The sequence below is a fragment of the Podarcis pityusensis genome (assembly GCF_964106645.2).
Source record: "Podarcis pityusensis genome assembly, chromosome: 13".
NCBI lineage: Eukaryota > Metazoa > Chordata > Lepidosauria > Squamata > Lacertidae > Podarcis > Podarcis pityusensis.
Window position 1 is genome coordinate 4,155,138 of NC_138038.1, and position 26,325 is coordinate 4,181,462.

General features: G+C 43.5%; 1 protein-coding gene and 1 long non-coding RNA gene across 4 annotated transcripts in view; one reads left to right on the top strand and one right to left on the bottom strand.

Moving 5' to 3' along the window:
• Positions 1-435: 435 nt before the first annotated feature.
• Positions 436-14,084, bottom strand: LOC308460657. The gene is made up of 5 exons (XR_013978693.1): positions 13,808-14,084; positions 11,677-11,716; positions 5,280-5,482; positions 4,795-4,828; positions 436-466 (listed from the first exon to the last, which is right to left on the bottom strand). It is a non-coding gene; the product is annotated as an uncharacterized lncRNA (long non-coding RNA).
• RECK (reversion inducing cysteine rich protein with kazal motifs) overlaps positions 2,862-26,325 on the top strand; it is a gene marked incomplete at its 5' end in the record, with an annotated part of 52,094 nt that continues 28,630 nt past the window's right edge. The window contains 8 exons of one of the 3 annotated variants that reach the window (XM_080976583.1): positions 2,862-2,988; positions 8,448-8,506; positions 11,069-11,143; positions 12,681-12,717; positions 13,678-13,763; positions 15,729-15,776; positions 24,307-24,340; positions 25,883-26,080. In XM_080976583.1, the coding sequence (XP_080832709.1) occupies positions 2,862-2,988; positions 8,448-8,506; positions 11,069-11,143; positions 12,681-12,717; positions 13,678-13,763; positions 15,729-15,776; positions 24,307-24,340; positions 25,883-26,080 (664 nt within the window). Of the gene's footprint in view, positions 2,989-8,447; positions 8,507-11,068; positions 11,144-12,680; positions 12,718-13,677; positions 13,764-15,728; positions 15,777-17,766; positions 17,841-24,306; positions 24,341-25,882; positions 26,081-26,325 lie in introns of those variants that run through there. The other 2 variants (XM_080976584.1, XM_080976585.1) reach the window with 2 other exon arrangements.

Consider the following 26,325-nt stretch of genomic DNA (forward strand, 5'->3'; position numbering starts at 1 on the left):
TTTTTTCTAGGGGGGACGCAGGAGGACACATAACCCTAAACATTTTGTGAATCTTTGTACTTTTGTCCATTTACTGTATTTTCCCCGATCTGAACTATAAAAAGTTGATTTTCTTGAGCCAAAATGAGAGTACCCCTAAACATTTTTTAAGGAAAAAAAAGCACTGGGTATACATGTTTAGTTATTGTTGGCATCTGTCTATCTTGAGAGAGAAAGTCAAACCGCTGTGTTAGCGGCACTGAAGTGGCCTTCCATGGTGTGCAAGCCAAGCCTGGGCAGTGTGTATGGAGGTCCTGGGCTGCTCAGACTGCAAGATGTGGTCCAAAGGAAAGCCAAGCAATATGTTTGGCAGCAGCTTGGTGGCAGGAGTTGCTAGAAGTAGGCGTACTCCATCCAACTGTCTTGGGGGCTCCACTCCAGATTTCTTAGGGTTTACTCCTTAGCCTTTTCTTCTACTGAAGATATCCTGCAAAGCAGAGGAGATTTAGGAGTTTTTCTCCTCCTAGATGGGCTACCTTCTCAGGTTGACAGGCCCCATCTGCCCTCACTTTGTCTGCTCAATTTTCTAGAGCCCATCTTTGCATGCAGGGGAAGTCCCTAACTCACTGAGGGTTTGAGGCCCATTGGCTACCCTCACCTGGTTTAGTATTCGAAATAATAATAATAATAATAATAATAATAATAATTTATTATTTATACCCTACCCATCTGGCTGGGTTTCTGGGCGGCTTCCGACAAAATATTAAAATGCAATAGTCTATCAAACATTAAAAGCTTCCCTAAACAGGGCTGCCTTCAGATGTCTTCTAAAAGTCTGGTAGTTGTTGTTCTCTTTGACATCTGGTGGGAGGGCGTTTCACAGGGTGGGTGCCACTACCGAGAAGGTCCTCTGCCTGGTTCCCTATAACTTGGCTTCTCTCAGCAAGGGAACAGCCAGAAGGGCCTCGGTGCTGGACCTCAGTGTCCGGGCTGAACGATGGGGGTGGAGGTATTCCAGGTATACTGGACCAAGGCCATTTTTGTTCCTAGGGTGCAGGGACACAATGTGGAGCAGCGGCAGGCTTCACCATTGCTGCTAACGGGCCACAACTACTGCAGGCAAGAGTCTGTCTTGGCCTAAAGGCAATACTTACTGGAACAATGGGAATGCACAACTGAATTTACCCGCTCCATTCTTTTATTTATGCTAGCCCCATCCCTGGTATGCGTATCTAGCATTTAAAGAGCATTGAAACTGCCCTACATATCAGTGCAGTGAAAGAGGTGGTGCCAGCAGGTCTAGGCATGCTGGCCTTGGTTGGCACCATTGCCAACGTGGCTGCATGTAGTAGCAGCAGTCCCAGTAGAGGTGGGAGCACCACTCCTGCATGCATGGCGCTGCTAGGGGAACCATTTTAATTCTGCTCCCCATCATAACAATGGCTATTTGTAAGCAACAATTGTGTTGACGATTGGTGACTTTGGTTGGTTTTACTAGTTTGAAAGGTGGCATTCATTGGAAATCTGTTCAGAAGCTGATGTTCTGGGCCAACCCGTTCTGTTCCATATGGGTCCTGATTAGAAAGGGGTTTAAAAAGTACAATACAGTGGTATCTCAGGTTACATACGCTTCAGGTTACATACACTTCAGGTTACAGACTTCGCTAACCCAGAAATAGTACCTCGGGTTAAGAACTTTGCTTCAGGATGAGAACAGAAATCGTGCTCCGGCGGCGTGGCAGCAGCGGGAGGCCCCATTAGCTAAAGTGGTGCTTCAGGTTAAGAACAGTTTCAGGTTAAGAATGGACCTCCGGAACGAATTAAGTACTTAACCTGAGATACCACTGTATATTGGAATGGTTTCTGGTCGAAAATACTGTTTCCAAGTGCCTCTGAGCATCCCGCCATTTTGGCATCAGTTTTATTTATAAATAAATTTATCTGCCTTTTTTACACCATACTGGTAAGAATGCAGCATTGCACAAGGAATAAGGGGGGAAATCATCTGGAGGAATTGGATTGGCTCTTTCATATGCTCAGTGTTGCTCTCTCCGTCTGGGTTACAAATCCTTGTGCAGAGGCACACATTCATCCATTTTAAAAGAACATATGCAAACAGCTGAATGTTACCATCAACCCAAGAAGCCTCTTTAAGGAACAGAGGACACGGCAGAGGCAGCAACAACCCAGTGATGAACTCTCTTGGCAGGAGGCAAACCATATTTATGCCCAAGCACCCAGGCGGCGTAACTGCTTTTTCATTGTGAAGAAAGACCTTCTTGTTCCAGACAGCTTTTGGGAACGGACTGCTTTTAATGAGGAGCTGCTGTTTTGGTTGCCATTGTCTGCAAGCTTTTAATAGATCCCATAGATAGATAGATAGATAGAATTAAAACTATCTATCTATATCTATCAGTGTTTAATTGCTTTTTAATGATGCCTGGTTTTTAGGCGTTCTTGTTTTGTCTGTAATCTGTCTTGATTCCCTGTCAGAGATAAAGGCGGGGTATAAATAAATATATAACACTAATGAGTTAAACTGCCAGGATTACACGCGGTTTGATTTCTATCAACGCTGAATTGTTTTTTTTTAAGCGATTGTTTTATTTTCCATGTTTCCAGCCGTTCTTATTTCTATCCGTAACCCGCCTTGAGCCCCCGTGAGAGAAAAAGGCGGCTCAGGACTCAATTCCGGGCTCCTCTCAGCCGCCGACCTTCCTCCGAGGGCCCCTCCTGCCGCCTCAGTCGGCCGAGGCTCCGTCCGGGGAGCGAAGCGGCCGCCGCCGGGTCTCCCTCGCCCGCCCCGCCCCCCCCGGCGCCCGGCAGCCAATGGGGAGCCGCGCTGGGCGGGCGGACGGCGGCGGCGCGGCGGGGACCGGGCGATGGCGGCGCTGACTGGCCCTGGGCGGCCGCCGCGGCGGGGCGATGGCGGGGCCCGCGGGACCTTCGTCGCGGCCCTGGCGCTGCTGCTGCTGCCGCTGCCGCTGCTGCTGCCGCCGGGCGTGGCGGGTGAGTAACGGTCTTGGCGGCGGGGCGGAGGGAGGCCGGTCCCCTGCCTGGGCCGCCCCACCCCCGCCGGGCAGCGGACGGAGCGCGGCCGGGGGGCCCTCGAGGGGGAGGGAGGGAGGACCAGGCTCCTTTTCAAAATAAGAATTAGGAATCTCAGCGCTGCACTGTGGAGAGAAAGGAAGAGCAGGCAGACACGTGTCAGAAGAACGCAACGTGAGAAGAGTCCTTCAGGGTCAGGCCACTGGCCCCTCTGCGGCCAGCCGGATGCCTCTGGGAAGCCTGCAAGCGGGAGCGGAGCCCAAGAGCCCCCTCGCTGCCCTCCCTGACAGCCTCCTCCTCCTCCTCCTCCTCCTCCATGATTTTGTCCAATCTTACATTAAAAGCATCCAGGCGGCTGGCCGTCGTTCTCTCCTGTGGGAGTGAGTTCCATAGTTTGTGCGCTGCATGAAGAAGCCCTTTCTTTTATCTGCATTCAGCTTCCTGGGATGCCCCTGAGTTCTCCTGTCATGAGAGACGGGAGAAAACTGTCCTCTGTCCTCTTTGTCCGTGCCCTGCATAATTGCATGAACTTCTCCCATGTCTCCTCTTGCTCGCCTTTTCTCTAAACATATGTGACCATTTAAGCAGGGCAGGGCGCAGCTGAGCCTCCGGTTTGAACAAAGGGCCTTTTTGCGCTCCTTAAGGGTGCAGCCAGGGAACAAATCCCCCATTGGGACACTGACAGGACAGGGAGGAAAGGGTGAGCTTCTCCCACTCTGGTGTTGATCATGCAGACATCCTTTTGCATTTAACACATGTTGCGTGATGCAAAGCCGTGGAACTTTCTGGTGTCTTGCCGTTCAGTTTTATATTGCAGCCTTCCTTTGAAGTTCCTTTGTTCCAGTTAGGGAACCTTAGAGTCAGATACAGAGTGTTCTTGGAAATTGAAATGTTACCTTATGATGTAGCACACATATTCTCCTGGCTCATTTTGATTCAGTTTTCTTTTACTTCAATGCCCTTAGGAAGCAGTTGAGAAATCTAGAATTTCAATGTACAGTCGTACTTTGGTTCTCGAACAGAATGCGTTCTGGGAGTCTGTTGGACTCCTGAAACTGTTCGAAAACCAAGCGTGGCTTCCGATTGGCTGCAGGAGCGTCCTGTAGCCAATTGGAAGTTGCGGAAGCCACGCTGGATGTTTGGCTTCTGAAAATCGTTTGAAAACCGGAACACTTCCAGATTTTGATCGTTCGGGAGCTGGTTTGTTTGGGAGCCAAGGCGTTTGAGATCCAGGGTACGACACTAACTTATTGGGCGGTAGGTGTTCCACCCCAATGAAGAACTCAGATTGTATTTGATATTTGTATTTGTGTGTTTTTAGATTTATTATTATTTTACATGGGGGGGATTATTCTACTAATGCATATTAATTGCACCATTATGGTACCCATATTGCTGTGGGGCATGCTGTGCCTGTGATACAAGGCTCATGTAATCCTTCCCAAGTAACTCCACTTTTTTATATCCATATTGCTAGGAAAGAGAGCTGAAAGAGATACTTGTGTGTCACAGCCCTGCAGTGTAGTCCAGTGCTGAGCTCCTGGCATTTTGCTTTCCTCCTCAGGAAAATGCAGTTGAGAAGCATGCCTCTGAAACTGTAGCAGTCATGCTGGGGTGGTGGTAAAACAGGTGATTAATTGCTTTTCCATCCATGGGGAAAATTAGGAAGATTTGTGAGTGGGCAGGTGCATGGAATGAGTTTGCCAAAACAGCCATGGGGGGGGGGGGGAAGTCTTAATCCCTCATCCCCCAGTGCTTCTAATTTACGTGGTGAATTCTCCAGCCCTCACCTGCATTTCTCCTAAAAACGAAAAGGCAAAACAACAGTGGGCAGTTTGAGCTTATGTGTTGTTTAAATTTTCTACTCCATTTCATCTGGTCTCCAGCCATACTGTCCCCCTCCCCCAAGCACAAACCAGAGGTCTTGACAGAAGTTTGCTTAGTTCAGTTGCTCCCTCTCAGCCCAAATCCAGTGCCCAGTGGCATCCAGAAATCTCATGCTCCATTTTTTTTTCTTTCTTTCATGGTACAGAAGATAAATTTTGAGAAAACAATTGTTACAACAGTAAACAACAAGTAACTTGTTCTGATAAAATTACAGACTCATGCCACATGTTAAAGTTTCATTTGATTACTCTAGATCATGCCACATTTCCCATGAGTGCAGGGTAGATTCCTGCCACAGTCTGAACAATTTATGTATTCAATAAACATTTGCCATATATTATGAAAGGAATATGGATTGTGTTTACCTTTGCTGCTGTCACATGGCATGTTAGTTTCTCAGCCAATGCTATTAACCATACTCTGTTATACCAAGAATCAATGTTCAGCCCATCACCAGTTTTCCAGCATCTAGCTATCTCCAGACGAGCAGCAGTCAAGAGAAAGGCTAAGGGGTCATCTTTAGGATAATCATGAGCAGACAGGATAATCTCATGCTCCATTGACTTACCTGCAGTAACATACATTGCACTGTTGTCCAAATGTAGCTTAAGAGTTTCACAAAAGGCACCCTCAAAACCTGCTTTCTGTTGCACAAAAGTACATGATGCTTGTTCATTTTTTGTTTCACCCCTACCTGATATCATGAAGCAAACTTTTAGGACAAAAAAAACCCCACACCCTTCCTTATGGATTGACATTGACATGGCTTTAGCCATTTATCAGGTTTATTAATAAATGAAAGGAGAGTAGCCAACAAACAGGCCCACCAATTAATGTTCTGTTTTAACTCCAAAGCATGCCACCTGGCCCTGGAGCTTTTGCAGGATTTTGACTGATGGATCAATTGCTTAACTTCATTTCTCATAATGGGAAGCTTTTCAAGAGAGTCATGAGGCTAATAAGAGGTATGGGTTGTCAGAAGATTTTGAAAATAATTAGAAATTGACCAAAAAGGCTCTCTGAAACCCAAAGCTCTCTGGCAATAGATGACAGTGTTCCAGAAGTGGGAGGCAGGTATTGGTTGCTGCCACAAACTCCTGGAAGCCTTAGTGGTTTCCCCCCCTCTTATACTTCTTTACAGCTTATTCATACAATAATGGACATATAGGCAGTGTAGTTTGCTCATATGATTAGTTCACAATCTGTCAAACCAGTCCATAGCAAGTCCCAGTAGCCAAATTTCAACATAAATTGGCCGCTCTCTGGTGAAGGTCCGCTACTATTTGTCTATACAATTCCATTGTTTGGGGAGAGTCAGTGATTCCGAGAAAAGTAGCCTCTCTTGCATTAGATCACCTAATTATTTTATTACCCTCTCTGACACTAAGCATTTTAGAGGGTAAATTCAGATGTGAATTTAAGTTTGATTCCTTTGGTAAGACCATGGTCTACTTGAAGGACAAGGGGTTGCTGTGAGTTTGCTTTTCTATCTCAATTACCTTTGGATTGTTGACAATACCCAGCTAATTCTCCTTTACTGTTGACTTAGTGCAACATTTAGGACTTTTGTGGGGTCTTGATTGTCAGTCCAAACATTCAGGTGAATTGAAAATGCTGATGGTTAACTTGGCTGCCCAGAAAGCAGCCCTCTGATTCAGATCAGATTATTTGAAGGTCCATAAGGATGACAGCAGGTGATAGGTAAATTACCACTGGCAAATACACATTGTGCAAAATTTGGGACAGTTCTAAAGCTCTTAAGTCTCAACAGCAATGCAAACAATAGTGTCTCACAGGATGAAAGTTCTGTCTTTCATCTTGTACAGGACACCTGATACAGAGAATGCAGCATACCGATTCAAGAACATAGTATTGTGTGTGTGTGTGTGTGTGTGTGTGTGGCATAATCTATAAGCAACGTTCCAGGCTCACAGCCTTAAATGCACACAGCCTGCCATATAATTTAGTCTGTCTGTCCCAGAAATATTGTTATTTTCCCTGTCTTTGTCTTCAAAGACACTGCCATTTGACATTTGTGGATTCACTACTGTATGGTTCAATGTTATATACTTTTAGGTGGGAGTTGAGAGTTCATACGGTTCCAAGTATTGATAGGCCCACCAGTTAAGTGTTTTTGAGTCTAGAGCCTTGGAAGCTACTTTGTTGCCTGCTTGAACTGGGCATTCCTTTGGTGTGTGATCTCCCACATTTGGTAATCATCCTGAAGGATAACTTAATATAATACCAATCATAACTTGTTTTCAATTGTGCTATAAGATAAACAAACAAACAAAAAAAACTGTAGCAAATTAAATAACTGTTTTTAAAGGTTTAGAATTTTTTACTTAGTACTATTATTAAATTGGGATGGGGGTGGCGCTGTGGGTTAAACCACAGAGCCTAGCACTTGCCGATTAGAAGGTCAGCGGTTTTAATCCCCGCGACGGGGTGAGCTCCCGTTGCTCGGTCCCTGCTCCTGCCAACCTAGCATGTCAAGTGCAAGTAGCATGTCAAGTGCAAGTAGATAAATAGGTACCGCTCCAGCGGGAAGGTAAACAGTGTTTCCATGCGCTGCTTTGGTTCACCAGAAGTGTCTTAGTCATGCTGGCCACATGACTGTACGCCGGCTCCCTCGGCCAATAAAGTGAGATGAGCGCCGCAACCCCAGAGTCGGCCACGACTGGACCTAATGGTGAGGGGTCCCTTCACCTTTATTATTAAATTTATTACCTGCTCTTCACCAGCAGGTCCTCAGTATTAAAAACAGTTAAAACAACAGACACAGGAATAGAGTGGATCCTGAAAACACATGTATGACATGCCACGTGGCAGGTCTTCAACATTCACAGCTATCTAGTGAAGATGCTGGACACACCTTTGTAGGGAGGGAATTCCACATATTTCAGGACTGCCACAGAGAATGTTGGCTCCTTCTGCACTAATGTGGGCAGAGGAATTACCAAGAGTGCCCCCTTGATTTGTAACACCTGAGAGGGTCTATAGAGAAGGAGGTGGTGTCAGATTTCTGGTGCCTATGTCTTTTAGAAATGTTAGCACTAGTGTGAGCTCCTTGAATTGGGCCTGGAAACTGGCAGCCAGTGCAGCTCTTTTAGAATGAGTGATATGAGTTCTAAAGGGAACCCCAACTCGTACTCTGGCCACTGCATTTTGAACCAGTTGAAGTTGCTGAGTAGTTTACAAGGGCAGCTCCATGTTGCTGCTTATTGACACTAACAAGTAGCCAGACTGGTCTTTGCAGAAGCTATGCTGGTTCTTCGGCAAACATGTTCTTCTGTATGCTTGGTAATTTTATCTTCAATAATGCTTTCCACCAGATTTCCCAGAACAGATGTCAACCTAGCCAGATATTTTAAAAAATGAGGTTATGTAGCTCACTTGCCAATCCTAAGGTACAATAGGCGGTTTTAGGAGCAAACTACATATTTGAATAGCAAAAAATAGTTACACTTCATCAAAGTACTTTGAGAGCACCAGTATTTTACTGATGTTGACAGTTTTATTTTTCCTTATAGGTGCATCATGTTGTTACCTTGCAAAGGGTAACTTAATGTGTCGCGATGTTTGTGAACAGGTATGTTGGTTCTGAACCTGCACCACATTTGAACCTGTATATCCATAGGGCCTGTATCAGGGGTAGGGAACCTTGGGACCAGGGCAGAAAGCAGCTCTCTGAGCCTGTCTATCTAGCCCCAGGTACACACCCCAGGCCACAAGCCTGCACCCCTCACCCTGAGTGCTGACTGGAATGTGTCATTGACTGTCAGGGAACTGCCATCAGTGCCGGAGGGAGAGAGCAAAAGCCAGAGGGATTCCAGAGAGCATCCAGGGATCGGGAGAAGCAGCCCATCTTCTGGGGAAGAGAATCAGCGTAGCACCAGTGGAGAAGGGGAGCAGATGGGGGAAGCGGCGAGGCGGTCCCATGACTCCTTGCCTGGGACCAGCGGGGAGAGTAGGGGTCCTCCGTTGCCCACACCCTCCTTGCGCAGAAGGCTTTCACGCAGAGAGAGTAGGAGGAGACTAGGCGTCAAAGAGCTTCTTTGCTGGAAGAAGTTTAAGAAACGCCCACTGACGGATTCTGCCAGCAATTGAGTCAGCCACGGGTGAGTGGCTGTCCGGACAGAAAAGGTTCACTTTGGCAACCCAGCCAGGTGTTTGCACCCAGCTGGGGAGATAAGCACCGGCTTACGCACGAGCAACCCCTAGAACCATTACATTGACAATGCCCTTTTCTTGCCTGGGCAGAGAATAGAAGGGTGTGTGAGCATGTGCAGATAGTAGCCTACTGTAGAAAGGTAAATTTTACATTAATTGCTCTGCCCGCATTTGCCTCTGACCCTGCCCTCCACTGACATGTGGCCCCCAGAAGGTTCCCAGAGGGAAACCTTGGGCTGGAAAGGTTCCCCATCCCTGGTCTATAGCCATGTGAGAGAAGTATATTAAAATTATGTATGCCACTTTCATCCTGACCTTGAAGCAGTTCCTTTAGTGTTGTAAGAATGTGCTGTCATGAATACATTTTGACTTGTAAGGCTGTGATAGGCTTCCTAACATATCAATATATGCGGAGTCACATTTGTTGCCATCTTACCTATGAGCCTAATTTATAGGGCCAAGTTGTTTATGACTGAGAAAATTCTATTTTCAATTTAGATAATGCACACCCTGCCTGATCTTTGAAAGTCAGCCACATCTCATCGTAATATGTTTAGGTTTGATAAGCTGAAACTTGGAAGCCCTAAGGAGATAAATCTGTAAGGACAGTATTCAACTAAATAAAATAGATCCACTAGTGCAAGGATTTTTGACTGCACAAGGGAACTCCCTCTCCTCTCCCTGTTCTGGAGTTTCCCCAACCTACCAGAGCAGATTTGGGGAGGGAGGGCTGGGAGAGGGGAACTGAAGTTGCAAAAGTAAAAATTATTGTGATATCAGATCTGTTTAGTTGGATGCCTGTTTAGTTGGATGCCACCCTAAGAGTGTTTTTATATACAAACCAATAATAAGTAGTGCAAATATCATAAGATAAACATTATTTTGGTGCTAGTTTAACTGCCATGCCTTTCCCGAAGAACCTTGGAAGTTGTAGTTTGATGATGGTGCTTAACTCTCCCAGGTCCCAGAGCTCTGGTTTGTGTGTTTTTTAAATAAAAAACAAAGACTTAAAGTGGTTTAAGAAATAAAAGAGGGTTGCAATCTGGTAGGTTCAGACATTAGATTCCCATAGTGCATGACTATTTCATCATTATAGAAACGAAGGACAACTCCAAAAAGGAGTATTCAGTTGCTCAAAATCAAATTCCACTTAGTTTCACGGGTTTCCTAAGTAAAGATAATTACCGTATTTTTTGCACCATAACACTCACTCTTTTCCTTCTAGAAAGTAAGGGGAAATGTCTGTGCGTGTTATGGAGCGAATGCCTGCGGGTGGTGGTGGGATCTGCTACAGTCGTGAGCAGAGGATCCATGGTTCCCCTTCCTTCCCTCCTCCGTGGCTTGCTTTGAAACAGCAAAGCGGGAGAAGAGCCGCTGAGTGGGGAGGAGAGAGGGACAGAGAGCCTGCTTGCTTTAAAGGAGCAAAGCGGGAGAGGAGAGGAGCCTTCTCCTCTTATACCCCTCTTCTGCATTATTAACAGCATCCTTCTCCACCCACCCCACGCGTGTTCCTTGTCCCTTGAGTGCTTTTCCTTCCCTCCCCACTTAAAACGTGGTTACAAAGCACGGATCCACATGGATCCTCAGGATTTTTGCACTGGGTCACCCCAAATTCACCATCAGATCACATAGCATGTCCATGGCTACGGCTTGCACCAAAAAAATCACGCACCCACTGTTGCCTCGGGCCGCAGTGGTGCAAAAACGTGGTTACAAAGCATGGATCCACATGGATCCTCAGGATTTTTGCATTGGGCTACCCCAAACTCACCGTCAGATCACATGTCTGTGGCCACAGCATGAACCACAAAAATCATACATCCGCTGTTTCGTTTAGAATATTTTTTTTCTTGTTTTCCTCCCCTATAAACTATGTGCGTGTTATGGTCGGGTGCCTGTTATAGAGCGAAAAATACGGTAAGTTTTGCGGTACAAAAGTGATTTTTCTAATTATGCTTTCTTTTAAAAATGCTTTTGACAGATTTTGACATCAAAGAGTGATTCTCATTTGAAACACCTATTACAACGTGCACCTGAATATTGTCCAGAATCAATGGTTTGTATAATTGTGTTTGGTAAAACATAAGAACATTTTCGGCCTGAGGGTTCAGTTTCCTCATGGGAAGCCTTCTGGGAGCCACGTGCCAGTAGGAAATGGGACTGGATCCAAAAGGTGGCAGACCAGTAGAAAAGCTGGATAGAGCCACGGCCTCTCTCTCCCCCCTTTTCTCCCTCCTTTCTTTTCCTTTCCTTTCCTTTCCTTTCCTTTCCTTTCCTTTCCTTTCCTTTCCTTTCCTTTCCTTTCCTTTCCTTTCCTTCCTCTTCCCCCTTCCCCCTTCCCCCATCCCCCTTCCCCTTCTCTTTCTTTCTCCTCTCTTTTCTCCTCCCTGTCCCTCCGCAGTTGTCTCCCCTCACATCACTAAGGTTTTTAAAAAGCTCCCCTTGGCCTCAGTGGAAGCTTTCTAAAAGGCTAATTGCTGGTTCCAGCTAAGAGAACAACCTGAGCAGATGCATATAAGCAAACTTGTGCTTTATACTTTCCCCTCCTGTTATAGCCTGCTGTGAGCTCTAATGACAGAATTGCCTTACCTTGAAAATGGTACGCTGTTGCTTCTTCAGCTCTGCTTTCCTAGGGAGAAAGAAATCATATCACAATGCAGTCCAAAGCTGCTAAAAAGCATGCTGCGTCCTCCCAGAATACACAAGTCACTTGTGTTTCCACCCTCTGGTTCCAAGGGAGAATCAGAGGAAGTTGTTCTTAAAAAGATGGCTGCTGATTTAACAAACCATCCAGTGCTTTAGTACAACATTTGAAACTTCGGTAAATGGTATTATCTCCCAACTTGGCACATTTGAAAATGAATTTCAGAGGTTGAGGATGGACACAATTCTGGTGCAGGCATATCTGCCTTGCAGAGCACTAATAAATCCTTACAGGGGAAAGTGGCAAATTTGGATTTTAGGGATGCCTTAGCAAGCAGAACAAGGCCACCCAGTCCTTTTGCTTTCTAAGTCTTCCCTATTACTCTGTGGCAGGAAACTTCTGCCACTATGGCTCTGGTTGTTTAGCATGCCCACCTTGATCTGGAATTCCTCAAAACACATGCCTTCAGGATGATATGTTACACACATTAAAGGGCAATGTGTGATCAGGGGCATTTATTAACAGAATAACAGAAAGTGTGGTTTAGTTCTGCTCTTCCTCATCTTGTCCTTAGGATGGTTAAACCCCTCCACTTTCTGTAGATCAAAGACAGAAACTAATTCTGTTGCACTGCTGCTGTGTCCCGCTGCCTCAGTCAGGTGCTCAGCCATTTGCCCTTTTGCAGGTACTGCTCAGGAAATAGTAACAAATGAAACAAGTCTGCCAAAGTCCTGGTCCCAAGCACTATGATATCCAAAACTGAATACTCTAGATGAGGTCACCTGATAATTCGTTATTTGTGCTAGATCATCTTGTTGCATTTAAAAGTGATAATCTGCTACATACAAATATTTATTTTGATCTTATTTATTTATTAAGTGCCTGCCATCCCACATGGTCAACTTAGTAATTATACTCATTTATAAAATACAATTATTCTTTTTTTCAGGGAGAAGTTTGGGACTGTATAAATTCCTCTTTGCCAGGTAAGAGACAATACTATATTTAGGCTGCAATCCTATACACACTTAACTGGGAGTAAATACCATTGAACTCATTCAGGGCTTACTTCTGGGTAGATATGCTCTGTTAATTTATTATAATGTACTAAGAGTATATGAATATCAGGGAAGCGGGTGGCACTGTGGATTAAACCACAAAGCCTAGGGCTTGCCGATCAGAAGGTTGGCGGTTCGAATCCCCGCGACGGGGTGAGCTCCCGTTGCTCAGTCCCTGCTCCTGCCAACCTAGCAGTTCGAAAGCACGTCATAATGCAAGTAGATAAATAGGTACCACTCCGGTGGGAAGGTAAACGGCATTTCTGTGCACTGCTCTGGTTCGCCAGAAGCGGCTTAGTCATGCCGGACACATGACCCGGAAGCTGTACACCGGCTCCCTTGGCCAGTAAAGCGAGATGAACACCGCAACCCCAGAGTCATCCATGACTGGACCTAATGGTCAGGGGTCCCTTTGCCTTTTTAAGAGTATATGATCCACATGCAGGGTGGGATCAGTATAGGACTCAGGGGGAAAATGATCAAGTCGTATGATCCTAACTTATTTAGACGTAATTATGTTCTTTTAACTGTAAAAGAATTTAAAATAAAATATGTTTTAAAAAATATTTATCTGGACAGTCATGCATGACTAAAACATTCTACCACACCCTCCAAGAAGTATTGGCATACTGTACATGCATTGTTGCAAAAAGAAATGAAGTCGTTTATACTTTTTCAATTACATATCTGTTTGCACAAATACGGAGCTTCAGGTTGAATAAGATGTTTCTTAACTGATCACACAGCCCTCCTAGCAGGAAATGTGAACAAACTTCTGCAGTTGAGCAGCACTTCCCTCTGTGTTGTCTGCTAAGCATAGGATACAGCCCTCCAATACACCCTGCAGTGATACTGTAATGTGTTCAGTAATTTTATCTTTCTTTAAAGGTGTTTTGAAGAAATCTGATGGCTGGGTTGGCTTAGGTTGCTGTGAGTTAGCCATTGTTGTAGAATGTCGCCAAGCATGTAAACAGGTAGGAATTTATTTTTTATGCAGCATGAATAAAGTAAGACATACCTTTTTTTGGTTGAAAGTATGATTGGCTGTAAGAGAAAGGTCCTTCACAGTGGCCACACCCAGAATGTGCAATATATTTCAGCAGGATGTTGATTGCTGTCTTCTGCTGTTAGTTGAAGACTTTTCAGCAAGTCTTGCTGAAAAGATAATGTTTTCTGTGGTGAACTTTGTTTTTATTTGTTGAAGCTATCTCAATTTTAAATTATTACTTTATAATGAGATTGTGTTATTTTAACTGATGATGAAATATGAAGTCTCAGATAACTAAAATATATGTTTCCCCTACTTGTATTATTCTCCTATGTTTGCTGTCTGCTAGGGAGCAGTGGAGTAGAGCTGCTTTTTATGTATCCCTCCATACAATCCTGTGCATATACCCCGCTTAAAAACAATTAAAACCCTCTATGAAGCACAGCTGGGGTCCTTTGGCCCCTGGGAATGAATAGGCCTACAAGGAGGTCTTCCAGGTCTCACAGCCAAGATGGTCTCTCTTGACTCAGAAGTTAACACTCTGATAGTACGCCACATAAGAGCTAATAATTAGCAGCAAAATCAACAAGCAACTCAGACACAACTGCAGCTAATGCTTCCCAAATGCTTGAGTAAACATCTTTATATTAAGTGGGCCCCATGGCGAGACCGACCAATGACAGTGCCAACTGAGACTCCAAGGGAAGGGGCTTCTATAGTTGGAATGCTATAGTGGAAGAGGCTTTCTCTTGCATCTCCACATAATATTCATCTCACGTGGGTGAGATACAGAGGAGAGTCTTCCTTCCACAAGATTTTAAATTCCAAGGGAGGTGCTCCCTCAAATATTGAGGTCCCAAACCATGTACGGTTTTAAGCATCCTCACTGACCCACTGAATTGGGCTGGAAATGTACTGGCAGCCAGTTCAGCTCCTTTACATGGTTCCTATAGAACCAGGGCCAGCCCACCCATGAGCTATGGTGAGGCACCTTCCTCAAGCAGCAGAAACCCACACAGCAGCACCCCCACGGACACCCCTCCACTGCCAGTGGCACCAGATTCCGGCAAGATCTCACCAAAATCTTGTGAGATCTTGATGGAAGCGGCACTATGGCCTGGACTTTGTGGATGCCCCTGTGCAACACATAGGGAGGCATGAGTGATGGCAGGGGAGTGGGGCAGTCCAGCAGAAGCTGGACTGGGGTGGCATGTTCCTCTTTCACCTCAAGTAGTGAAGCGAGATGTGCCACCGCTGTATACAGTGATCACACTAATAATCTAACTGCTGCATTTGCGCAAGCCCTGCGCAGAGTGAACTGAGGAAATCTCAGCAGGCATCACCAACAACTATGGCCAAGAATAGTCATAACTGGCAAACCAACTGAAGTTGGAAAAAACTGTCTGAGCCATGGAGGCTCCTTGAATCTAGCCATTGTGGTTGAATCTAGGAGTACTACTCCCTGCTCCTTCAGGGGAAGTGCAACCCTTCCTGACTAGAGCTGGTTGCTCACCTAATTCCTTTACCTGGAAAGCATCAACCCACAGAGCCTCCATCTTACCAGGATTCTGTTTCAATTTATTAGCCCGTATTACAGATTCTAGTTAGTGGTGCTGTGTCTGCACAGCCTCACATGACCCAGATGACAGGAAGAAATACTGAAATACTTTGTTGTTCTTTATGTTAAATCCCAGTCATTTAGACTTTAGAGGTCCATTTGACCCCAGTAGCAGATTGATACTTTAAAAAGGGTTGCTTTTGATTATGTTCATATGCCAGAATTGAGAACATCTAAGCGATTCAAAACTGCTTCTAAAGAAGAAATTAGATATATTGGTGGGGCATCTCAAAATTATCACAATAATAATATCTTCTATATAATTTATTATTGTATAATTTTGCTCTTGAATAATATGAGATATGTTCTGGTAATGAAACTAATGTCTTTCAGGCATCTTCAAAAAATGATATTATGAAAGTTTGCAGGAAAGAATATGAGGTAAGTGCATTATAGACAGTGGGTTACCCCTCCCTGTCAACATGCTTAAGCTTTCCTGATGTTGGCACACTTTGAAGGCTCATAACAGTTTCCAACTCATAAACTTTTCTGGAGGTGAAACAGACCAAGTGGACCTCTTTCCTCCACTGCAGATAAGATACTGGTGCATGGCAAACTGGGCTTTGCAAACTGAAAGCCAGCAAAGTAAACAGTCACTCCCTCCTGATCCTCCCTTCCCTGGAATTTCCCATTCCTAATTCAGCATCATTGATGTGGGGCAAAAAAAAAATTCATTCTTTCCAGGGCTTTATTTTTCATAAGGTCATTAGTAACAATGAATAAATGTCAATTGCAAATACAAAATTGGACAAGATTGACAGTTTCAAAATGTTTCATTTCACATAGAGTTGGAAGGGATCCAAGAGTCATCTAGTCCAGCCCCCTGCCATGCAGGAATCTCAGATTAAAGCATCCATGGCAGATGGTCATCCAACCTCTGCTTAAAAACCTCCAAGGAAAGAGAGACCGCAACCTCCTGAGGGAGATTGTTCTAATGTCAAACGGCTCTTACCAAATTCAAGTGAAGTAAACACGCTAATATACAGCTCCCACAGACGGGATGCAAAAGAGAGATCACTTCCTCTGATATCAGAAAAAATTCTGATGCAATTCAAATTATTCTAATTTGCCAAATTTTCTGGAAAATTGCATGGAGACCCACAAACCATGGTTAAAGCAAACGGTTAACTTTGCAGATCAGAGTTTGCATTCACAAGTTTGGTACAGTCCATGATTAAAATGGGTCTTTTTGTGAAAGCCATGGTTTTTGTTGGTGTATCTCCACAGAAATGAGGGTAAGAATTGCTCTAGAGAGAGAAGCTTACAACAAAAGTCCTGATAGATCACAGCAAAGGTCTGCCCAATCCAGTACTCTTCTTCCAAGAGCGTCTGGGGGTTAGGGAGGGGCTACTGCATTTGGAGAGCTGGCTTCATGTCTGCAAATTAGGGTTTGCTGGGATCCAGAATTACATCATCTGTAGGCCAATTAGATGCTTGGGATTTGGTTAGTTCAAATCTTACACTATAAGCAATGCGCAGAAAACATGTTTGTGAACTATGGATCCTGTCTATATGTCTGTGTTCTGAAATGTCCCGTTTTTTATTTGAATACAAGCTAACTTAGCTGGAGTAATTTTATTCTCTTAAGTGGGAACATGCTTAATTGGTAAAAGCAGTAATTGAAAAGAAGAAGTTTTATATAAAAAATAGTAGCCTTCTTAGCATACAATATTTGTAGGTAATCAACAATAATTAATTTTCTGTTCATGTGCAGCTGAAAATGTTTTGAATAAATCTTTTAAATCAGTTATCTCCAAGTATGTGATTGTATTCAATAATGTATAAAAAGCAATGGTATTTTCAGAAAACTTTATCTAGCATACCTTCTCTTCAGAATATAAATCTCTTCACATGCTGTTTTATCTTACCTCCTTCTGCCTGAAAGAAGAGCATTCACTTTAGGATTGTGTTTTTAGATTCACTCAGATCAGAGTAGGCAATCAATAAGACATTGGAAAAAAGAAGGGAAGACCTTGCAATTGAAAGTAGATGTCTCCAACCCAAAGCCACAGTGGCTGTTGTCCTTAGGTTCAAAAGTAAAGGAGACCAAGTCCCATAATCGATTAGACTACTTGGTAAATTAACAATCTCCATATTGATTCTTCTTTATGTCTTTATTCTTTAGATTAAGAAATAAATTCAGTGGCCTGCTCATTCCCCAGCAAGGAATTTAGATTAAATACTACTTAGCTTTTTATCTTATTGCAAATATGCCTTAGAAAGCTTTTTTTTTCTTTTCCTAATCTCTTTAGCTGCTGAGATTTTCATAGCTTGTGTTCTTCTAAACTGTTATCCCCTACATTAAATAGCTTTATCTCTTCTGTATTATACTTCACTGCCCGTATCTGTAACCTTTCCTCTGTTATGCTAGTTTCCTTCTCTTTTCTGGATTTCTGCATTGCTGTAGGAGGTTGACCAATGTTTGTTGGAGAACAGAAAGGACAGGTAAGAGAGTTTTAAAAAATGGGAATGAAAAAGTGATCACTGATCATGACAGAGTAGTTTCTCTTTCTAATTCTTCTTTTCTCTTTCTTGTTGGAATCATTTTGTAATATTTATTTTATATAAATAAGTGGACTTATTTCAAGAATGATTACAAGTGAGTACATAAAACTACTGTCTAGTGTTTTTCAAACATTTATAAGAGAAATATGTTCTTGTACTTCCATACTTTTCTTCCTCATATATGGGTGAACCATACTTCGCTGCTTTGATACTGTCTATGATAAAAGTCATGGGAAACAACACTCATTTGTAGATTGGGGTTTGAGGATGAGTGTGAATCTCCCAGAATATATTTTCAGCATCTTTCCAGATAGTAGGATTGGATCCAGACATCTGTCCCAATGGGACACTCCGCTATTTCAGTTATTTCCCTTCCTCTTGCATCCCAAAAGACTGTCCCATGGGATTAGGAGAGATGGTACTGTGGCTGAAAAAGGGGTCAGTTTAAACTGTCCCCCCCTTTCTTCCAGCACAAGCCTCCTAAGGCTCTCGGTCCCTTATTCTAATGAATAATTTTGTAGGAGGGCAAGACTGGGTGCAACTCATTTCAAAGTTTTCAAAGGACAGGAGTGAAATATATCCTCTGGAGTCAGGTTACTAAAGTAGCCCACAATACTTTCTTGATCTGCATCGATGAATAAGTCACCAGCTACTTGTAAGAGACAATACTTTTCTTAGAAGTTGTTTTGGAATGAATACATTTCAGTTCTAGAAAATGTGTCAATAAAGATATTTGCTGAACTCTGCTGAATAAAAGAATAGGTGGTAATAGTATTTTTTTTAAATGTGAGTTATATCCTTCCACACTTACAGATTCAGACATGTAATTACCATTTTTGTTTGTGTGCTGATTGTCTGTCTTCCTGTCTCTTGACGGGTTTACTTCTGGTGATTTCCACTAACAAGTGAAAACTTAACATGCCATTTAGGGATCAGCCTGAAGGCTACTAATTTGGCAGGCACCTCCCCCAACTTACACGTGCATGTCCAAACACAGCCTTGGGCTGCAGTTCTAACCCTACTTACTGGAAATAAGCATCTTTAAATTCGGTGAAGCTTACTTCTAAGTAAACATGGTTGCACTTATTTGTTTTACTGTTGTTTCATGTACCAGACACAGCTCTTGAGCGATGTCTTAGAGATATTTATTGAAGATAAATTCACAAAAGGAAACAAATTATATGAAGTTTAAATGGCTGACAAAGCTGGGTTTACTGTGAGGCAGAGCAGTTGGTAGGCAGGTTGAAGATTCCACTGTTTGAAGCTGGCCTCCCAGGCAATCTTTCTCAGCTCAGCTTGCAGGTAATGAATTGTCCTGAGGAACCAAGCCATTGATAGCACTTATGGAAGGCATGTTGAGATCCTATATAGTCTTTAGATCAGAGGTTGGCAACCTAAGGCCCATGGGCTGGAAGCGGTCCATGAGGGTCGCTTAACCGGCCCATGAGCCAACCCTGAACTGAGCCGCCTGCTCAGCGAGTCCCTGCAAGCTGCGTTAAACCGGCATGGGGACTCTCTTCCGCGGCTCCAGAAATTGTTTCTGCACATGCCCAGATGCTGAAAATCACTTCTGCGCAGGCACGATTTCCTGCCTCTGGGCATGTGCAGAAGCAATTTCCAGCACTGCAGACATGCACAGACACGATTTCCGGCGTCGCTGGAGATTGGGTGATCTCTGTGGGAGTGATCCGGCCCATGCCCAGTAAGCCGACCCCTGCTTTAGATCACCTGATCCTGCTGTCCTGTAACCTGAAATGTACTATTCGTTTATTTGGAATTTTCTATCCTCCTTATAGCCCCGAGAGGCAGGGATGAACCTTGGTAATATGCTGCCCTGTGTGAGGCCAACATTTGGCTCTTCCCACACCCCTCCCCACAGCCCCTGCAGTGCTGGCTTAAGCCAGGCAAACAAGATGCTGGGGCTTCGGGAAGGAGGCACGTGGGTCTGGCAGGGTCCTAGAGCCCTCCTGTCTCCTTCCCAAAGCTTGCTTGCCTGGCTTTGTGAAGTAGACAGGAGGACTATAGGACCCTGTCAGAGCCCTCACACCTCCTTCCTGAAGGTGGGCATGTGCTTATCAGGCTTTGAAAAGGCCCCATCCTCGGCTGCATGCCCAGTGCCCATGCTGCCCTAAAGCCACCTCCGCAAGGGGCTCTCAAAAGTAGCTTCCAAAAGATTATGAAAATACTGAATGTGATGTCCATATGGAACTAGGGTTTTTCAGGTGGCCCTTGACCCACCAAAATCCTCTGAGACCAGGATTGTGTAGCTGAATCTTGCTTGGCCCTGCTGGAAGCACTCCTCCTTGGCTGGCAATTGCTGGTTTAATGGCCTCTGCTTGTCCTGACACTGTAGAGAGGAAAGGAAGCACATTCTTTAAAAAAGCAGAGACATCACCTTGACAAAAAAGGACTGTATAGTCAAAGCTGTGGATTTCCCAGTAGTGATGTATGGAAGTGAGAGCTGGACCATAAAGAAGGCTGATCGCCGAAGAATTGATGCTTTTTGAATTATGGTGCTGGAGGAGACTCTTGAGAGTCCCATGGACTGCAAGAAGATCAAACCTATCCATTCTGAAGGAAATCAGCCCTGAGTGCCCACTGGAAGGACAGATCGTGAAGCTGAGGCTCCAATACTTTGGCCACCTCATGAGAAGAGAAGACTCCCTGGAAAAGACCCTGATGTTGGGAAAGATGGAGGGCACAAGGACAAGGGGACGACAGAGGACGAGATGGCTGGACAGTGTTCTCAAAGCTACCAGCATGAGTCTGACCAAACTGCAGGAGGCAGTGGAAGACAGGAGTGCCTGGCGTGCTCTGGTCCATGGGGTCACAAAGAGTCGGACACGACTAAACGACTAAACAGCAACAACAATCGGGTAGGCAACCTAAGGCCCATGGACCACTAGGAGCTGCTGTGGATCTCAGGACACTCCAGGCTCTTTCAGTGGAGCAGAGCTGCATCCACAATGCCTGCATCTTGCCAGGATTCAGCTTCAGCTTTAGCAACTGAACCTGTACCTCATCTTGCCTGATTCATGGGGGAAAGGGAGAAAGAGCTATGTGTCGCCAGCATTCTGATGACACTTCATTTGTGCAAAAAAATAAATTATGAATAATAATATTAATTTTATTATTTATACCCCGCCCATCTAGCTGAGTTCCCCCAGCCACTCTGGGCACCTTACAGCATATATCAAACAGTACTATGAGTAGTCAATATCTTTCTCCAGGGATCTGAAGTAATTTGTGAGAGTAATGAAGGGGTAATCAGGTAGAGACTGAATTGAGCAACTGTGGAACAGGCAGTATATTTGGAAAAGGCTAAAGGCTTAAGAATTTAAAGCCTTATAAAAACAAGGGAAATTGTGGAAAGTGTTTTAGAATGGCTATATTAATCGCTTTATTATTTTATTAAGTATTGCATTTATTTTCCACTTAAAATATATCGAAGCAGTTCACACTTGCAAAAGCATGTATAATACAAAATTTAAAATAAATCGAAGATAAAAGAACATAATTTATGATAAGTGCTATTTAGAGAATAAGGCATATGTTTGGAAAGGTATCATAAAACAGGCTTGATTGATTTTTCAGGCAGGATCCAGAGTATCATACTATTAGAAAATTTTCTACCCCATGTCATTGTGTGTGCTAAACCATTTTTTAAACTGAGAAGACTTTCAAATACAGTTTGTAGAATAGTTTTTTTGCAAGGGCAGCTATTGAAAGTCCAAAATCCCACAGGATATAATCAGGCTCTTTAGATCCTGGCAGTAAAATCTTGAGTGTTAAAAGATTCTGCATTCTAGAGTGATGAAATGTCTTAATGGTAAGAGTATTGGACTAGGGCTTAGGAGAACAGAGTTTGAATTCCCACTCAGCCATGAAGCTCCTTGAGTGAGCTTGGGCCAGTCACCATCTCTTAGCCTAACCTTCCTCACAGGTTTGTTGTGAGAATTAAATGGGGCAGACCAGAACCATGCACAGCCCCTTGAGATCCTTGGAAGAGAAAGGTGGGATATAAATGCTAATTATTATTATTATTATTGAAGGGTGTATTTCAGATCATTGTATAACCATTAAAAACAGTAATTGGTAAAACTAATGTGTTATTTTGGTGGGCAGTTGTCTCTTGGGGACAGTAGTTTGTCCTCAGCAAGACTATTCTGATGGCAGCTTCAGACCTTTACTATAGACACCCTAGGATTATCCTGCTCATATGCAAGAATATGTGTAGCTTTGTTTCATGGCAAAACCACTAAACTTTGTGATATGTGACAGATTAACATTTTAAAAGAATGTTAAAAGATCTTCTTTTAAGCTCTGAAAGTATTTTCACTGACAGAAGGAAATTGTTTGAACAGAAAAGAAAATGAAACTGCTTAGAAAAACAGTGTTCAAATTGAGACTATTCATAACCTGCAGATTACCAGGCTATAACTTTTATTTACATATTTATGGCATTTATGCCTCACTCTTTTAGTCTAAAAGGTTCTCAGAGCAACTCAGCAATAAGATGGTTACAGCTTTCCAGCTTACAGTTGAAAACACGTGGCACACCGGGAGGAAAAAGCAAGCTCAGTTGCTGGTTCTTAAAAGTTATATATAATATATATGATATATAATATTCTGTGCAAATTCTGTCTGTCTTAGACAGCAGCCCCTCCCCAGGGGAACAACCCTCACCAGTCACTTGTGAGAGTAGAGTGGATGCCAGTGTCTGGACCACGAGGGCAGGGATGCAGCTGCCACACAGTTCTTCCCTCTTGTCTTGATTGCACCTGGAACCATCAGAGGAGGATGTTGTGCAGGTGCCCCTTGGGGCTGGTAGGGTGGAGGCAAGGAGGCCAACAGTAGGGGGAGCCCAAGCCACCTGCTGACTGGTTGTAATTAAGAAAAGCAGATGGTGACTGGCTGAGGGCAGATTGAGGTTGGTGAGGCGGGCATAGATGATGATGATGATGATGATGATGATGATGTATACCGGGCTTTTTTACCCGACAGGGACTCAAGGCAGTTTACAGATAAAAATTACAGATGCCCTGGTCCTGTTCTGGTCTTAAAAGCATTATGGAAGGAGGAGACTGGGAGCCCTGTGCCACCAACACCCCAGTCAAGACCAGAAAACAAACCATTGCCCTCTACCACAGCTTGAAATGTAATATCCTCTAATGGACCAGCCTCCACTGATATTGAGGAAATTTCAGTTTCCAAAGCTTAGTCATCACAAAAGCAATAGAGCACAATGTTTCTGGCAACCTTTCTGGCTAGTATTCTGCACACTTAAGCCATATTTGCCTGGTGGAAGGGAACCCACAGCTGAACAGGGAGGCATCTGGAAGCTACCACCGGGTACGCAAAAAGCAGAAGCAGCAGCAGTTTCTCTACAGTGGTACCTCAGGTTACATACGCTTCAGGTTACATACGCTTCAGGTTACAGACTCCACTAACCCAGAAATATTACCTCAGGTTAAGAACTTCGCTTCAGGATGAGAACAGAAATCGTGCTCTGGCGGCGCGGCAGCAGCAGGAGGCCCCATTAGCTAAAGTGGTGCTTCAGGTTAAGAACAGTTTCAGGTTAAGTACGGACCTCCGGAATGAATTAAGTACTTAACCTGAGGTACCACTGTACTTTTTCCTTTTTGGATTCCTAAACCTGAACAGCGAAACGATGGGGAATTGCTTGCAAATAGGTTTCTTTGTAATGAACAGATTGTCAGATGCGTAAATAAAATCTCTAAGTTTAGAGGGTACCAGTTTGAAATGCCGTTTGAGATGCAATCTGTGGGGTGCACTTCAAGCCACAGGTTATTGGTACAGATGATAAAACAAATCACAAAAGCTTCTAATCCTCCCAGCTGCGTAGGAGAGGGGAGGGGTCTGCATAGACTCCTGAGCAGGCATAGGTAAACTCGGCCCTCCAGATGTTTTGGGACTACAACTCCCATCATCCCTAGCTAACAGGACCAGTGGTCAGGGATGATGGGAATTGTAGTCCCAAAACATCTGGAGGGCCGAGTTTGCCTGCAGCCTCTTCCTACTTCTGCTTGGTGTGCTATCCATCGTGGTGTATGAATGAAGCCTTTCTGACAGAATCTTTGTGACATTCTTCTGGAAAATGGTTTGCTATTCCTTCGATCTGTCCCACTGTAGCTACTGTCATTCCTGGAAGTTCTCAAGGGTCTTCAGTATTTAATTAGCCATAGGATGTGCAAATTAAGGCAAATAGGAGATTTTCATGTTTAGTAATTGTACTGAACTTTAACTCTTCATATAATTATATATGTGTGTGCATATGATTCAGTTATATTCTTTTGCTCATCAACAAAAGATGTAGTGCATTTGCCATTTAGTTTTTGTTTACCAGTAGCTATTTGAAAGTGATACTTTTTGTTTTTGTTTTTAGAATGCACTTTTTAGCTGCATCAACAGAAATGAAAGTAAGTATACCTTTAAAAAAATAATCCTTCCTAAATATTAGTTTATCGTTTTCTCCCCTGTTTCATTGTCTGCTTTTTGAGATGTATGTTCATTTTTTAATATCAGATGATAGCATAACATATGTTGCATTTCACAACTGCTTGAGCTGGTTGACAGTTTGCCAAGGGAAAATGTAGTGTGCTTCCTGTAAACATCTTAGCTTGGGGCTTGGAACTTTTTCCACCAACTGCAAGTTTGCAGCCAGTTGTATTCATATTCTGTTAATTCTGGAATCCTGTCTAGATTAGTGCATAACATACCAAGGCCTGACCAGTGCAGCAATATTAACTGGATCCTTCAATCAGGATTTGGATTTGCTCAGCATTGATTCAGTGGGATAGCAAGTAAAGTATTGTGAGTCATACCTGCTGACTCAGGATTGTGACTGAAACGCATCAGTTGGTTCACTGGTATACAAAGCTTAATGGCATTATAAAAAGTAAGGGGGAAAGGGTACTTACAGAGAATAAAGCAAATTGCATAATACGACATTTATGAAAATAAAACAAGTTACGTATGATTGTTCAAGCAACTTCAAGTAATATAATATAAATTGCATATAAAGTAATGGTTTATTAATGGTATGAACTAATTGCATGTACTTGTAATAGCACTGACAAAGCAACCAGTCAGTCAGTTGTTAACACAGTCTCCTCCTGACTTCCTCCAGCTCATCTAGTTATAGTATCCATAGCATATTAGAGGTTATAGTAAAATTCATAGTTACCAGTCCAAGATAGTAGACCAGGCCTTGTGGCTTTCATGTGGGTAAAAGTATGAGCAGAGTAAGTAGAAGGGAGTAGGAAAGAAGAACAAAAAACCTAGTGCCTGCCCCTGAACTAAAAGAAGTAACTAATCAAAAAAGGGAAAAGAAAAGAAAAGTTTGCTTTACACATTTTATAACAATTAGGAAGTGGATGAGGGGATGGAGTTTTCCATCATTTGCATTAATATATTCCTATGGGTGGACACACTAAAACATACATCGTAATCTATCTGGGTGGGAGCAGTTAGAGTAACTTGATCCCTTGCTTTATTATTGGTTAGCACACTGCAGCACTGGACTACCAAAACATTTAATATTTTAATGGTTTTGGTTTTGGTTTGGCTTCATGGCTGTTATTCTCTACTTTCTAAATTTATCACCCTACAGACTGCCAGGTTCTCATATAGTAGGCAAAAAAATCTAGCACAACACTGCAAGCAGCTTGCACAGAAATAACACAGCAAATTGCTCTGTGCCTGGCTTCACAGGTACCTTGGCAATCAGCTGCTTTTCCCATCTGGCAGGACGTTGTGCATGTGTGGGCACAATGTCTTTGTGACAGTGGGTGATTGGCAGGTGGGTGGCCCCACTCACCTGTCAAATTTGGCCTATCCAGAACACTGACTAGATTCTGCCCCTTCCCCACGATAGAGTATAAACATATTTCTGTATTTTCATCACTAATAATAAAGAGTTATTTGTGATGCATTGTTTTGCTTGTGTTTCCCTCCTCTAGTGGGATCAGTTTGTTGCAGTTATGCTGGTCATCACACAAACTGCCGGGAATATTGCCAGGCAATCTTTCGAACCGACTCTTCTCCAGGTCCTTCTCAGTTCAAAGCTGTTGAAAGTTACTGCGCCTCCGTTAGCCCACAATTAATTCATTGTGTGAACAACTACACACAGTCCTATCCAATGAGAAATTCAACAGATAGTAAGTATGAGAAAATACAAGTTTGGCATGCAAAATTTTAGCACCTTAATGCGTGGAAGTACGCAATGGTATCTATAGTGTAAGCATGGTTTTCTGTTCATGTTTTGGACTGCAAATTTATTTTTCATCTATATTTTTCTCTGTATTTGCTTTCAAAAGTAAAAGAATTGAAGACATTCTCCTGGAGTAGAGGTGGTAACCCACAGGACCTGCCAAACTGAGGGAAGTGTCCCTCAGGCACCCAC